The sequence below is a fragment of the Cheilinus undulatus genome, linkage group 22 (assembly GCF_018320785.1).
Source record: "Cheilinus undulatus linkage group 22, ASM1832078v1, whole genome shotgun sequence".
Lineage (NCBI taxonomy): Eukaryota > Metazoa > Chordata > Actinopteri > Labriformes > Labridae > Cheilinus > Cheilinus undulatus.
The window spans coordinates 7374476-7391158 of record NC_054886.1 but is presented as its reverse complement, the minus strand read 5'-3'; the positions used below and the strand labels follow the sequence as shown (position 1 = coordinate 7391158).

General features: G+C 37.8%; 3 protein-coding genes across 3 annotated transcripts; all 3 read right to left on the bottom strand.

The window, feature by feature from the left end:
- Positions 1-222: 222 nt before the first annotated feature.
- On the bottom strand, positions 223-1035 carry LOC121505033 (protein S100-P-like). Its single transcript, XM_041780153.1, has 2 exons — positions 794-1035; positions 223-454 (listed from the first exon to the last, which is right to left on the bottom strand). The coding sequence occupies exons 1-2, from the start codon at positions 950-952 to the stop codon at positions 314-316; spliced, it is 300 nt and encodes a 99-aa protein (XP_041636087.1). The 5' UTR covers positions 953-1035; the 3' UTR covers positions 223-313.
- Positions 1036-5006: 3971 nt separating this feature from the next.
- Positions 5007-16305, bottom strand: LOC121504738 (protein S100-A1-like). The gene is made up of 3 exons (XM_041779787.1): positions 16107-16305; positions 5596-5724; positions 5007-5281 (listed from the first exon to the last, which is right to left on the bottom strand). Exons 1-3 carry the CDS (start codon positions 16263-16265, stop codon positions 5123-5125), a joined length of 447 nt encoding a protein of 148 aa, XP_041635721.1. The 5' UTR covers positions 16266-16305; the 3' UTR covers positions 5007-5122.
- On the bottom strand, positions 10758-12903 carry LOC121504739 (protein S100-A11-like). Its single transcript, XM_041779788.1, has 2 exons — positions 12385-12903; positions 10758-11013 (listed from the first exon to the last, which is right to left on the bottom strand). The coding sequence occupies exons 1-2, from the start codon at positions 12529-12531 to the stop codon at positions 10858-10860; spliced, it is 303 nt and encodes a 100-aa protein (XP_041635722.1). The 5' UTR covers positions 12532-12903; the 3' UTR covers positions 10758-10857.
- Positions 16306-16683: the final 378 nt, after the last annotated feature.

The following is a 16683-nucleotide window of genomic DNA, read 5'->3' as shown; positions in this document are numbered from 1 at the left end:
TTAGACACTGATTCCTTCCTTAAAAGATTCATAGGGAGAGTTTCTGCAGTCAAAAGAGCATAGAAGTATGTCATGACAGCATGAACTAAACATACCTGCTGTTTATTTAGGTAATGTGTCGCCTCCTGTGTAATAATGTTCAAGTTTTTTACTTGGGCGTGAATGCCCCTTCATCACTCATGAGTTCATGTAATGGAAACACCTCAGACATGCAACTGTTGTTAAGCTCTTTTATTGCAGTCGTTAAAACAATCATCACATGGAGTTTATCTCTTTGTCTGCCTTTTATAACCCCACCCAAGAGTGCGGCGGCTCACACCTTGGGGCAGAGCTCATGGAAGATGCATGCTAGAGCAGCTACAGTCGTCACATACTCCTGGAAGTCAACGGCCTTGTCTCCATTGCTGTCCATCTTGCTGAACACCTCGTCCATTTCTTTTTGGCAGTTTGGGTTCTGTTCGAAACAACATTTAAGCCATTTTAAATCATGTTCGTGGAAGTTTCAAGTCATTCTTTTTCCTTGTTCTACATTGCCATTTGGAGATAGAAATAAAAAATAACTTCATGCTGAAGCAGGAAGTAAGAATGGGTGGGTCTTTTAGAAATATTTGAACATTTAGTCACACAAAATCTCCCTAAACAAACCGTACAGAACATCGGCAAACTTAAAAAGACCCACAAAAAGCAGGAATTACAAACATGTGTTCAGATATAGTGGTACACTCATGAACAGCACACTTTAGCAATCATGTCAAAGCTTTATCACACCACAATCTCAAAGAGTGTACATTACCTCGAGCAGCTCAGGCAGTTCATTCTGCACCAATGCCTTGAACTCAGCAAAGTTCAAGGACTCAGCACATCCATCAGCGCCGGCATATTTGTTAAAGGTCCCGACCAGGAGGCACACAGCTGCCTTCAGACTGGATATGCAAACGTCTTTCTCTTGCATGGTTGTAGAGAGGAGGATGGAAGACGAACGCAGGTGGACAGAGCTGTAGACGGAGTGTAAGGTAGTGGCAGGTAACTCTCTCTTTATGCAGCTGGTAGAACAGGTTTGGGAACAATGATGACACATTTGAGACGAACAAGATTAATTTAGGTGTTTGCTCCAACTGTCAACATGTCTGCCACGCCCATTACTACACATTACAGTCTAATCCATGAGAGTGGGCTTGTTTATGGAGGGAGAGGTCTTTGTCAGGGGCTTTTGATGCCATGTTCAGATTCACCTTTTTCACCAGTTCTGATGCTCTGTTTGAACTTCAGCACATCAACATGATCTTGTCTACAAGCGACTGAAATGGGGATCAGTGAATGTCTCAGTGATTGTAGTATATAGACACCTGTGTCTGGAAGGTCCAGTCACTGGTTCATCAGTATTCCTGGCTACCATTACACCACGAAGACAAAAGAACACTCAAAGCAACTCAGAGAAAAGGCTATAGAGGCACCATCCAGCTTGGTATGGAGTTGCTTTAGTGTCTATGGTGTGGGAAATTACACATCTGGAAAGTAACAACCAATGCTGAAAAGTAGAGAGGTTTTAGAGCAACATCCAGACGTCACTGTCAGGAAAGGCCTTGACAGTTTCAGCAAGACAATGCTAAACCACATACCACATCCATCACAACAGCATGGCTTCACAATAGAAGAGTCTGAGTGCTGAAGCTTTTATGGATGCTTTTGTGAGTCTGTATACATGTATTAAATATATGTAATTTTTTCATTGATCTTGGGGGGGATAACAATTTAGGGAAAAATGTAGTTACTTAGTGAAGTTTATTTCGAACATGTAAAAAGCACAATAATGAAAAATGGTCATGTACCTTCAGAGGACACATACAAATTTTGAAGAGAGAGATGAAACAAAACAATTACAATAACACTTAATGATAGATTACATGTTTGAAAAGGAGTGGGAAGCAGTGCAATCTTACTTAATCCCACCCGTCTTAATAAATTAGAACAGTTCAAATTGATTTCAACAATAATATCTTTCTACACAATATAAACTACTTCTAGCAACAATCTTTAAGTTGTGGCAAAAATCTTTCTGTATCAAGATATGACCTCTTATATGAGCTTCTTAGTACAAAAATATAACTGTTTATTAGACTGTAACGAAAATAATCACAGATAGGTTTATCTGTATCAAATAATAATACATATTTTACCCCATTCATACATGTTAAAACTACCAAAAGATGATATTTTAGGAATTTAAACAGGTATTTCCAGGGAAATACAACACAAACTACACTTAACCTTAAGATCAACAAGAAAGAATAAAAACCAAAACAGATAAATAAGCTGTAAGCACCTGGTGATAATCAAACCCTTTCCTCATCCCTCTACCTGGTGAGAATCAGCCCCTTATACTGCTTTTTGAACTGATTTATGTTTGGACATTCCTTTAGCTCCACATTTAAACTGTTCCACAGTCTCACACCACAGGCAGACATACTAAAACTTTTTCTCATTGTGCGCACACTCCTTGTTTTAAAATAAAAATTTCCCCTTAAATTATAACCCCCTTCCCTTTCAGTGAACAATTGTTGAATATTTCATGGTAATACATTTTTTTTTTTTTTTGCTTTGAATAGTATGTGGGCTGTTTAAAATTGTAAAAAGATCTGTGAATTTGAGTATTTCTGACTGTAAGAATTGTGAATTGATGTGATCCCGATATCCAGCTTTATGTATGATGTGTATAGCACTCTTCTGCAGAATGAATGATGGATATGTTGTACTTTTATAATTATTGCCCCAGGCCTTACCACAGTAATTCAGATACGGTAAAACTGGAGAACAGTATGGAATGTCGAGTGATTTGTGATCAAAAACCTGTTTGGCTCTGTTTATTATTGCTTCGCTTCTTGACACTTTGGATTGTACGTGTTTAATATGTGATTTTCAGTTGATTTGTTCGTCTATTTTCACCCCAAGAAATTTGATTTCATTTACTCTTTCAATATTAACCCCATCTATCTGGATCTGGATTTCGTAAGTTAGACCTGCAGTTCCCAAACAGTATTATTTTTGTTTTATGTAAATTAAAAGATAACTTATTTCTATCAAACCATATTTTTAACTTGTGTTCTGCAGTTATTACATTTAATAAATGTTTCGGATCATTTCCACAACTAAAAATGTTGGTATCATCAGCAAACAAGACCATTTTCCATACCGTTGATACTTTTGATAGGTCATTGACATAAAGAAGAAACCGCTTGGGGCCTAACACTGACCCCTGGGGGACACCACAAGTAATGTTCAAACATTTGAAACAATGGCCACCCATCTTCCCAAACTGTTTCCTGTTGTTCAGATAGCTCCCCACACAGTCTGATACTTTCCCTCGATTCCATATCACTCCAGTTTATTGAGTAACATGTTTAATTATTTAAACATTTTGGGAGTTTTTGGAATATTTTCCATGGAAATTTTCCTTTTATTAAGGGTAAAATTCTTGGAATTTGGAGGGAAAGAACTTTTAAATATTTTCTTAATTTTCATGGAAATGTTAGAGAAACAGTTTTGCTGTTTTGTGGAATATTTTCCATGCAAATTTTCCATAATTTTCCTAGGGTCTTTGGAGGAATTCATTCATAATGTTGAGGAGAAGTTTATTGGAAATTTTGGGGTAATACCCTTTGAAATTGTTAGGGATTTTCATGGAAATATTTTTGGTGGGTTCTGGGCTATTTTCCATAAATTTTCAAGGTTTTTGGGGGGAATTTATGTGTATATCTCATGTTTGGGGTACATTTAAGTTTTTGTGGGCTTTTCCATTTTTTTAAAAAAAAATTTTCGCAGAAATGTCATGGAACCGTTTGGGGAATGTGAGGATCTTTTGTAATAATTGTGATAATTTTGAAAACGTTTTTTCAAGACCTCCAGAACTTCTGGTGAATATTTAACACGTCCATGTGGTCCACCATCAGAAAAATGACCATACCATACGTCACTTAATGACTGACACCTCACTGGACGGCTCCCCCACCTTCTGGCCTGCACAGCCAAAATGGCCGACTCAGCGGTGTGTTTCTGCAGAATCGGGGTCATCTGGAGATGTGTTTTGCTGTTTTGGAGCAGCTTCAATGCTTTAAAAACACATTTGTTAAAATGACTTCCCACAAGTCAAAGGCTTTTATTGTCCTCATATGCAGACGTTTTTTGTTTTTTTGCTGAGAACTACTTCCCGTACGAAGACAAGGCTTAGGTTTTATCCCTATCAGGTCCCAGTTATCACAAATTAGTGGGAGAAACTAAAAATGCATTACAAAAAAAGCTCAGGTCTTAGGTTAAATCAATCATTTCCTGCAATCATTTTTTTAAGAGGTCAAATTGGATAATTTCCTACAGCACACCTGGTGACCTGTGTGTGCCGTGATACAGTCAGTGGTTGACAGTCATGTTTTTTTAATATGAGTCATAAGGCGGGGCATGGGCTCTAATCCTAGCTTAAATTCAGAATGGCTCATGTCTTTGCCAACCTTCATGCGCTCGTTTTTAACTCTGGGCCCCAGAAAAGAACATGAGCATGCTAGCCGTCCCACCTGCAAATGTGTGCATGTGCTCATAGTCTCACACACCGGTCTGACAAGAACTTCTGCACCCAGCCAAGGTTCCCAACCACACCTTTCACTAGAATGTCTCTCTGGGATCCTCCCAGACATTCAGGATCAAACTTGAACCCTGCAGTGTTTAAATAAGCCCTTCTAGCGAATGCATTTTCTGTGTGATTCATTTTCAGCCATAACAGTACATCTACTGGAGCAATTTCAATTATGTAGAACTTAAATATACATGAAGTCCCATATTTACTAACAAAGGATTTCCACATGTTCAGTGTCATAACCCAAAGAGGTCAAAGGTTTTAAATTTAACAGTGAAAAGTTCTAAATTGTTCTTAATTGATACATTTTACATCCAGAAACAGGTTCTTTTCATATGTCTTTCAACCAAAATGTCATGTCTGAACAAAAAAAACTCCTTAGGCATTAAAATGATGAGTATTAACTTTATTTATCTAGTGAACAAAGAAGCCACTGCAGGGATGTTGTCTCTGCAGGCGCCATCCGCCTCCACCCCAGGGTGCGGTTGTCCTCCTTCAGTTTTAGAGCTGTTGTTGCTGGTTCATGCGGGTGAGCTCCTTATTGCAGGCACAGGCCATGCCGCCCACCATCATGGCGAACTCAGAGAAGGAGATTTTACCGTCGTCGTTCAAATCCAATTTATTGAAATTTGCCTCAAACCCTCCTTGACACTCTAACGCCTGCAAAACAATCAAAAATAAAAATATAAATATATACTTTGTAAAATAGAGAATGCTCTTTTGCCTCTTTTCAGTCTTTCATTTTAGACATTTTTTTTGTTCAGGCTCCAAATAGCTGGTGAATTTAGCCACTAGTGACAATAGGGGGCATTTTTTTAATAAAGTCAAAGCTTTTTCTTCCCACAAAATCTACCATTAGAGAACATCAGTGCAGCTGAAAAGCTTGATTTTAAACATGCTTGTTCTGAGTTTGACAGTTAGCACAACATGACTTAAGTTATCACAGCTTTTTCATTCACTGGGTTGTTTCCTACCTGGATGAGTCCTGGCATCTCCTCCATGATCAGTTGCTTGGCCTGACACTTGGTGAGACTGTCCCCTTCTTTAAGGTGTTTCTGAAAGGTCATAACCATCAGGCAGACTGCTCCATCCAATGCAGACATCTGCGGCGGTGAGTCCATGGTTGATGAGAGAGTAGGAGATAGTCACTGTTCAGCAACAAAGGAGGTTTAGTGGCAGGCAACTCTTTTTATACCCTTGGATAAGAGGGGTTAGGGAAGAATTGTGATTCTCTTCTGAAAAGGCTGGGTGGTACCAGCCTGTTTGATGTTGGTGTTGGCTTAAAGTGAGTCATCACTACATCAGACCTACAATGCCCATTATGCCTCTTTACATAATCAACAAGGTGCTCCAGATTATGAGGGGGTAATACAAAATGTTTTGCTGTTTTGGGAGTATTTCACATGCAAATTTTCCATGATTTTCCATGCAGTTTTGGAGACTGCAAATTTAGTCAGTTTAGTTGATCTGGCATAAGCTGCAGCCTGCAGTAGTGGTTCTCATCTGGTCCAGACAAACCACTTCTGTGATGTGAACTGTGACCCAAATTTCCCTTAAAAAAAAAAAAAAAAGAATAAGATGAAAAATATGACAGTTTGGACCTTTGATGAAACAAAATATATGACTGAACACAGAGACAGGCCAAAACTTTAAAAGGACATGGATGTACACGTTTCATTTCAGTCTGTTCTGCTTTATAACGTATAAAATAGTTAGTGATTTTTGGCCCCCAGAAAGGATATTACACAGAGCCCCCTTTAAGCGCCTAGCCAAGCAACAAATGTTGCATCATTTTTACAAATATCTATGAATTCTAATTTATTTTTTAACCAAGATTTCCACATTTATGAGCAATATTTTTGCAATGGTTAAATTAAACTTGCATTATTTGGCAGCCAGGAGCAGCACGGCGGTGCAGGGGTTAGCGGTGTTGTTTACCCATTCCCCCCTTGTGCTACACCCATAAAGACACTTTAAGTTTTGAAGTCAGTGTTTATGTTTGATTGGAAAGGACAATAAAGTTTCAGTTGTCATGTAGAAGTCTAGCTTGAGATCATTATGAGACAAAAATCAGCAGAAATACATTTATATTAAACTGAGATCCCCGTGCACAGCCCAGGTTGTCAGGTGCCGGCCAGGGGCAGGTCCATTACATCCATATACATTTATTTATTTATTTATATTTATATTCATTATACCTATTTTTCAACCTTCATTTAACCAGGAAAAAAACATCACTGACAGTTAGAGATGAATATTAATGTATGGGCCACACAGTGGGACAGGGGTTGCTGCTGACGCCTCACAACAAGAAGGGTTCTGGTTTCTTCCTGCTCAGAGAAGATAAAACTAACTTAATGTGTATTCAAATTAACAAATACAGTTTATGTGAAAGACCAGCTCAAGTTTACATTTAGTGATAAAATTAAGACTTTAACCTTTATACACAAGTTTGAATAATTCTAAAAATTACGTTAATGTAGTATTTTACCTTGAACTACTGTAATAGAAATACATGGAAATCTCACATGTAATTTGATCACTTAAAGTTCAGGTTTTTATATATAAAAGTATATAAGATACAAAATTAACCAGCTTTACTCTTTCATAAGCGGGGGTACTGTCCATTTACACCGCCATCGTGAATGTTTCTATAGTACAACAGAATGGATCAAATAACAGAAACTTTTCTTATTCCACTGGTTGTCATGGTTACCACCAGGGATTAACATCACTGTCTAGAATTGCATCATTTAATGTTTTGTACTCTACACCTTTTAGATGGGTGTTTTATTTATTTATTTATTTAAGGTTTATTTAATAGTGACAGATACAATAAACATAGGCAACTGAGAACAGGCACCCCATGCAAGTATCATAGTGTTTGTAGCGAATGCTAATTTGCAACACCTGTCCCTACAAGGACTTTTGTAAGAATAAAAAAGCTAAAACAGTTGATTAAAAAGGGAAAAAACAACTGGGTACAATAGAGACAGTAAAAAACACATTAAACAGTGACAATGTTACAGAAACTCAAATGTGAGAGCAGCTCTGTTGCTGAAATAACCAGCATTTGGTAGCTCTCTTAAAGGTGGGTAAGTTTGTGATACATTTCAGGTGTTCAAATAGAAAATTCCAGAATTTCACTCCTTTCACAGGGAATGCAGTCTGAGCAAATGATGCTTTGCAAAATGAAATGAGACAGTTTCCATCTGATGCTGCTCTGGTGGGTCTGCTGCAGCTCTGTAGTCTCCTTATATATGTGCAGAAAGGTGGAGGAGCAGGTCCATTCAAGCATTTAAACACAAACTTTACGTTGTGGAAATTAATAAAATTTCTAAAACTTGAGATCTTGTATTTGTTTAAAACATGGCAGTGATGGTGTCTAATTTGTTTTTTATCCAGGATGTTCAGAGCTCGGTTGTAGAGACACTCTAAGGGTTTGATCACTGACTGATTTGTTGTCAGGCTGTTAAACCATAAGAAAGGTGTGAAAGTACCATCGAATTTAAAAACATAAAAGCACAATTACTTGTCAAGCAGTTTCTTATCACCCTAAAACAACAGAGATTAGCCCTAATGGTTTGGCAGATTTTTTTTAACATGGCTTTTTAAATTCAACTGAGAGTCTAAAATAATCCCCAGATACCTCACCTCTGTTACCTGTTCAATACTCTCACCTTTGATTTCAACATTCAGTGTTTCTGTATCAGGCAACTGTTTGAAGGGAAAACAGATTGACTGTGTTTTATTTGTATTTAGTTTCAAGCTAGAGGTGTTTAGCCAAGTTGATATTTTTTGTAAGTTTTTAGTTAATTCATCAGCAGCGGCACCACAGGTTTTACCGGACACATAGATAACTGTGTACATCAGGACAGACGTTTGGCAAGTCGTTAATATACAAACTGAAAAGGATAGGGCCTAAGACACTTCCTTGTGGAATTCCTGTTTCAGTTTTGTAAAAAAAACAGACCTTGTGTTATTAATCCCAACACATTGTTGACGACCTTTTAAATATGAGTTGAACCATGAAACAGACCTTTTAGAAAAATTAAACAAGGACAGTTTAGAAATGTCATGGTTCACAGTGTCGAATGCCTTCTTTAAATCCAGGAACACTGCACCTACTACATTTCCTTTATACAGAGACTGTTTAATGTTTTCCAATAACAAACAGCTAGCTGACTCTGTTGAGTGATAATGTCTAAAACCAAACTGGAGAGGATGTAAATAATGATTTGTCTCTAAATAGTGTAGTAGTTGATCAGAGACTATCTTCTCTTGACATGACTGGAAGAAGACTAATTGGTCTGTAGTTATTCATCTCTTTAGCATCCCCAGATTTTAAAATAGGTTTGACTGTTTGACTAAAGCATTTTTCAATCCATCAGGGAAAAAGATGGTATTAATAGAAACATTGATAAGGTGAGTGAAAGGCTGAATCAAAATATTACCATAGTTTTTTAGAAATGATGTGTCCAGGTTATATATCCTTAGAGAAGGTGGTGTTTAGATTATTAATTGCTTTTAAGACCGTTGATTGGTCAACTTCTTTGAGCTGAAATGAGTTGACATCATCATTAAACACTGTACTACTCAGATTACTGTTTATCTGAGAGAAATTCATGGCAAGCTCTGGATAAAGAAATCATTGGTTTTATTGGTGACTTTTGCCTGATCAGAGGTGATATTTTCTCCTATTTTCAGTTCATATTTATTGGAAGAATTGGTAGCCTTTGGTTTAATTAGACTATTTAGTTGTCTCCAGATTATCTTACCATTACCTTTAGCTTCAGATAAGACTTGGATGTAGTAATTTGCTTTCAGAGTGTGAAGTTCTTTTCATATTATTTGTTAATGAGACATAAATTTTATGAAATGTAACCAGGATTACTTGAATTGTAAAACTAACATGCTGCATTTCAAAAATAGAACCAAAAAAAAAAAGTAATCTGAGTACTCTAACACAGGGATTCTCAACGTTGGGGTCGAGACCCCATTGGGGGTCGTGAGACACTGGGAGGGTGTCTCCAGATGCCTTAAAAAATGAACATTTTTGGATTACACTGCTGCCATTTTACACCAATTTTGCCTAATTTTTACCCATTTTTATCACTTCTTCCCACCAATTTTGCCAATTTTAACACATTTTTGCAACTGAAAACCCTTTTTTTTTGGCCATTTTAAACTCTTTCCACCACTTTAAACTCAAATCTTGCAACTCTCTGCCTATTGTTGGCTCTGTTGACACATTATCGCCACTATTAAACCCTTGAACTACTTTTTAAGCCACGTTTCACAATTTGATTTGCCCATTTTTTGCCAGTTTCTGGCTATTTCTGCCTTTTTGTTTATATTAATTTTCATCCCATTTCACCAAATTTCCACCTGTTTCTGCCACTTTAAAGCCATTTCAGCAATTTTTGAATCCCCTTTTACCACTTAATAGGCCTCTTTTTGCCACTTTAACCCATTTTTTCAATTTTTTGCAACTTTTATGTAATTTTTGACTTTTCTACCCCATTTCTGCTACTTTTAAAATCGAATTTCATCACCTTTCCCACCATTTTTAGCCATTATCAACCCATTTTAGCTATTTTTAGCGTATTTAATTCTGTTTTTAACAAAAGGATTAACATCTTTAAGAGGGCTACTTTCAACACTAATGAATTAAAATGCATTTCTTTGATAAGAGTGGTTATTATTCAGGTTAAATATAAAATACCACAGTTTAACTTTACACTGGACCATGATTTTGATGGCCCCCAGTTTGGCTGGACCCCAGAAAGCTCTTCCATTTTCCCCCATAACAGGCAGCTTTGTCTCCACATGACTATTCTTGAATGTTCATGGCTGTGTTCATCCACCTTCAGGTACAGTGGGGGTCACCAGTCACTGTCACCTTTATTTTAGGGGTCACAGGCTGAAAAGGTTGAGAACCCCTGCTCTAACAGATTAACTATGAAACGTGTCAGCCCCAGCATTGGTCATTACCCAAAGAGGTCAAAGGTTCGCAGTGAAAAGTTCGAAATTCTTCTTAATTGATACATTTTAGATTCAGGAACAGATTCTCTTCATTTCTCTTCTTTACCCAAAATGTCATGTCTTATCAAAAAAAACTCCTCAGGCATGTAAATGGAGAGTATTACTTTATTTATCTAGTAAACAAAGAAGCCACTGCAGGGATGTCGTCTCTGCTGGAGCCATCCGACTCCACCCCAGGGTGTTGTCCTCCTTCACTTTTGGCACTGTTGCATGCTTTTGAACATCTCATTGAAGGAAGTGGCCATGCCCCCCACTATATGGATGAACTCAGAGAAGCAGATTTTGCCATCGCTGTTAGAATCCAGTTTATCAAACAAACAGTCAAACCCTACTTGACGGTCTGCTGCCTGAGGAAAAATCACAAATAAATGTAAATGTTAGTCCTGGTAAAACAGAGAATGCTCGTTTTGTCTCTTTTCAGTTGTGTGTTTGAGACTTATTGGGGCAGATCTGCATTCAGTCCCAAAGTTGGGCCGTGGAAGTTTTTTTAGTTTGCATAATATCTTTACTACAGTATTCAATGGGACATTTACTTTTGCAGTACACATTATAGCCACATGGGGCGCTCTATCCTTTTATACTCACCCTCCCCACTATAATAAAAGACAAAATAAGGCTCTACCAGCCACTGAAAGGCCGAAGAGCTGAAGTCACAGTTACTGATACTTGCTTAATAAAAGAAGAAGTCTTTGTTCCAGACCAGACAACTACTGAGGGTCCCAGGTAGAGACTGACGATACCAATGTTTAAATACAGAAATTTTTGATGTAATTTTATCAATACTGATACCAATACTGATACTTTTGAAGAAAGAATAAAATATTGGACTTGCATACTGCATTGCATACTAGAATTAAATTATCCACAACATAACAAATTTCTTCTCTTTTTTTAAATTAAGATGATTGGTCTCCAAATTGGACTGGCAGTAAAGCCAAACAGTCTTGAGGAGAGAGAGGCAGGGAGGCACTCGCTGGAGAAGCGGTGGTGAGACGTATTTTGTAGTACTCATTTGGTATAGATACTTTGTTACAGGGATCAATACCAAAAGAGTACTTAGTAAATATCGATATATCTCACCGCTAGTCCAAGGGGTCAAGCATTTGAAGAAAGTCTTTGTAACGAAGGTAGAGTGGCTTCTTCCTGATTGTAAAACAGATCAGGACAAGATTGAGTCAGGAATTAACGTAATTAGAGCGAGCACCAGCCTTGTGTGGAAAACAACGGTGTTGGGTCACGATGGCTTGAACCTTGTAAAAAGTGGGTCGCCAGAAAAAAACACTGCACCACATCTGCAGAGCACATGTAAATGGAAAACTGCACACAAAATGCATGCGATGGTGCAAAAATAGCTCCATGTCCCATTTACACATAACTCCTGGGCTGAAAATGAGTCCCACTCTGGTCCTGTGCTACAAGCACAGAGCTTGATCCTAGTGGATCTGCCCCATGGAGTTAAAGCTCCACACATTTTTTTAATTCAACCTGATAAGACTTTTTGAATACATTTCAAGCTTTTATTGTGTATAAAATCTACCATAAGAGAACATCAGTGCCTCTGAAAAGCTTGATTTTAAACATGTTCAGAGGTTTGCAACAACCAAAAACAAGTACGGTTTTGAGTAAAGCACAAAAAGAATGAAAACTGCCTGTTCTAAGTTTGACATGGAATATGACTTAAATTATTACAGCTATTAATCCCCAAGGTTGTATCATACCTTGACCAACTCGGGCATCTCTGCCTTTAGCAGGTCCTTGGCCTGACACTTGGTGAGACTCTCAGCGCCACCAGAGTGAAGATTGAAGACCCCAACAATGCAGGCGACAGCCAGTTCCATCGCAGTCGGGTCCCTCGCTGGGTCCATGTTTGATGAGAGAGTAGGAGATAGTCACTGTTCAGGAACGAAGGAGATTTAGTGGCTGGCAGAGGCAGGAGACTCTTTTAATACCCACATTACTTTAGACGTACAACGCCCATCAAGCTCCTTACACAGTCAACAAGGTGTGGTCTGATTTATAGAGACAGAGATAGAGATAGATTCATTTGTTCATTTAAAACACGGGTGTCAAACTCAAGGCCCGGGGACTGAATGCGGCCCAGCGTGCAGTTTTACTCGGCCCGCAAGATCATTTTATATTTTAATTAGAAGTGGATGAGGTCTGCAGATTTCCTCCAGTTTAAAAATGTAAATTTAACCTTGAAGATTAAAAAAAAAAAAGACAAAAAAAAAGAAAGAAAAACTTAAGTCATAAAAATCTGAAAAAGTAGAGAGTAGAAATAGTTAGATAAAAAGTCAGGAATAAGGCAAAGAAACTAATTTGTGTTTTTATTTCATATTTCATTTTGTATCCCAAGTTTATGACTTCAACTTAGGAATTTGACGTTTTATTTCATATTTTGACCTTTTAAAGTCATAATTTTGACTTTTTCTCTCACATTGTGACCTTGTAGGTTCACAATTTTTCATTTCAAAACATATTGTGACCTTTTAAAGTCCTAACTTTGAGATTAATCCAATATTTTCACTTTTTAAACTCCTGATTTAGAATTTTATCTCATATTGTGACCTTTTAGAATCACAATTTAGGATTTTATCTTCTTTTTTGACCTTTTAAACTCTTAATTTTGTTTTTTATCTCATGTCTTGACCTTGAAACTCATAGATTTGCCTTTCAAAACTTTATTTTGACTTTTAATTTTGTGTCTTGACCTCTAGGACTTATAAAGTTGACTTTTTATCTGAGATTTTAAGCCTTTAATTCATTTATTTATTTGACATGGACACACAGTAACATTGATGCTGTGATATTTAATCATTTTGACTTTTTTTTTTTTTAGAAATCTTAAAATTCTTTATCATCACCATTTCATTTTCCCTATAATTCATTACCTGTGAAACACAGTTGACAGTTTTGGGTTAAATCTTGACCCTGTTAGGCCCTCAGGTTAAACCTAAATTGAGATCTCGGCCCCTGCTGTGATTGAGTTTGACACCCCTGATTAAAAAGGAAACTATTTGTTGTGTGGATTGGTGTGGTTGAACCCAGAAGCAGAGGTGGTAGAGCAGTTTTAACAGTTGTATTGTGCACAGGGGAATCCAGAGGTCCAGGGGAATATTAGGCAGTGTAAAGAGAGTGCTAGGGCTGGCGGCTGTGAGCGGGAGTGAGGCACTGGAAAGGAGAAGGAGAGACACGTTAGAAATAAGGTCAAAAATCAAGCACTGGAAAATTTTCAAATGTTACTCGTAAGTTCTGTGAGTGAGGCTCGAGTCGGCGTTACCACTAGGTAGGGTTGGCAAAACTCAGGCGCTGTTGAGAGCTGCAGCCGGTCTTAGGTAGTCAGCGGAGGATGAATAACTCGCTGCAGGTGTGGGCTTTCCACAGCACCAGGAGGGGGAGGGGGTGAAGGCCTCAGGAAGAGCAGAGTCAAGTTAGCGCCAGTAACAAAGGCTCCGGAAACCAGAAGTTGCCAAAATAATACTAGAATTTCAAAGTAAAAACACCACACTATTATTATTCCTGCAGCTGTTAGCCTTTATCTGTTGTGTGTGTGGGTGTGTGTGTGGGTGTGTGTGTGTGTGTCTTGCTGCCTTAAAACATTTCAGTCCAGGGTCACAGCGTCAGTTGTGGTTGCTGGCAGTTGCTCTGCTGCATCAGGGTGTGAGCCATGAGAGGAATATGACTGAGCACGTCTGTGGATATTTTTTTTATTTCGTCTGGTTGAACTGGTTTACTGTGCATGAACAACAACTTCTTTGTGGCACAACTGTATTCCTGGGAGGGGAAGAATTACAGTCAAACACTGTCAACATTACACTGCCTATGACGAGTATGCACCCCTTGGATATTTGACCCTTTTATTGATTTTATAAACCAATCACAGTCTATATAACTTGACTTTAAAAAATCTCTTTCATGTCAATGTGGAAACAGATTCCTACAAAGTAATGTCAATTTGTTAAAAAAATGTAATATTAAGTGCAGTGAATGCGTCTCAAGTGATTGTAATATAAAACACCTGTGTCTGGAAGGTCCAGTCACTGTTTAACCAGTATTCCTGGCTACCATTTCACCATAAATAAAAAAGACAACAAGGGGAATATTGTGGAGTGGCCGAGTCAAAGCTCAGACCTCAATCCAATAGAGAATTTGTGGCTGGACTTGAAAAGGACTGTCCTCTGTGCAACCTGACAGAGCTTGAGCAGTTTTGCAAAGAAGAATGGAGTAAAATTACTGCGTCCAGATGTGCAAGCCTGATTGAGACCTATCCACACAGACTCAGTGCTGTGATTGCAGCCAAAGGTGAATCTACTAAATAATGACTTGGAGAGGCCAAATATTTATGCAGTCACTGAAATCTGTTTTCACTGCGATATAAAAGTGTTTTTACATCCAAATTGTAAGGCCAAATTATATTGACCATGATTGAATATGTAATCTATGAAAGAGTAAAACATCCATGGGGGTGAATTCTTTTTTATTGGCACTGTATGCCTAGATCAGGCCGTCCTAGAAAAAAAATAATAATACTGATAGCTGTTTGAAACTACGGCAATAAAATTAGAAGTCCTAAATTCCCAATATTAAGCAATTTATTTTAAAATGATTTTTGTACACTTTATAAAGTTTGTGTGAGTTTGCCTTCAATTTATGATAAGGACAAGGAGACAGTTTTTTTTGTTTGTTTGTTTGTTTGTTTGTTTGTTTTTTTCCAGTGGTAACAAACAGGTTTCTATATAGTTGGATCTTTTTTGTAAATATCTATTTTTCTATTTAAAAAATAGCAGAACTACATTAAGAGTAACTTTAAAAGTGGTGAAAATGTGTTAAAAGATTGGTGGAGCAGGTTACTAATGGTTACACTGTGTGGAACAAAAAGTTGTAAAATTGGCTTAATAGTGTTCTCCTATTTTCAGTTCATATTTATTGGAAGAATTGGTAGCCTTTGGTTTAATTAGACTATTTAGTTGTCTCCAGATTATCTTACCATTACCTTTAGCTTCAGATAAGACTTGGATGTAGTAATTTGCTTTCAGAGTGTGAAGTTCTTTTCATATTATTTGTTAATGAGACAAAAAATTTATGAAATGTAACCAGGATTACTTGAATTGTAAAACTAACATGCTGTATTTCAACAATAGAACCAAAAAAAAGTAATCTGAGTACTCTAACACAGGGATTCTCAACGTTGGGGTCGAGACCCCATTGGGGGTCGTGAGACACTGGGAGGGTGTCTCCAGATGCCTTAAAAAATGAACATTTTTGGATTACACTGCTGCCATTTTACACCAATTTTGCCTAATTTTTACCCATTTTTATCACTTCTTCCCACCAATTTTGCCAATTTTAACAAATTTTTGCAACTGAAAACCCATTTTTTTTGGCCATTTTAAACTCTTTCCAGCTTTATCACACCACAATCTCAAAGAGTGTACATTACCTCGAGCAGCTCAGGCAGTTCATTCTGCACCAATGCCTTGAACTCAGCAAAGTTCAAGGACTCAGCACATCCATCAGTGCCGGCATATTTGTTAAAGGTCCCGACCAGGAGGCACACAGCTGCCTTCAGACTGGATATGCAAACGTCTTTCTCTTGCATGGTTGTAGAGAGAAGGATGGAAGACGAACGCAGGTGGACAAAGCTGTAGACGGAGTGTAAGGTAGTGGCAGGTAACTCTCTCTTTATGCAGCTGGTAGAACAGGTTTGGGAACAATGATGACACATTTGAGACGAACAAGATTAATTTAGGTGTTTGCTCCAACTGTCAACATGTCTGCCACGCCCATTACTACACATTACAGTCTAATCCATGAGAGTGGGCTTGTTTATGGAGGGAGAGGTCTTTGTCAGGGGCTTTTGATGCCATGTTCAGATTCACCTTTTTCACCAGTTCTGATGCTCTGTTTGAACTTCAGCACATCAACATGATCTTGTCTACAAGCGACTGAAATGGGGATCAGTGAATGTCTCAGTGATTGTAGTATATAGACACCTGTGTCTGGAAGGTCCAGTCACT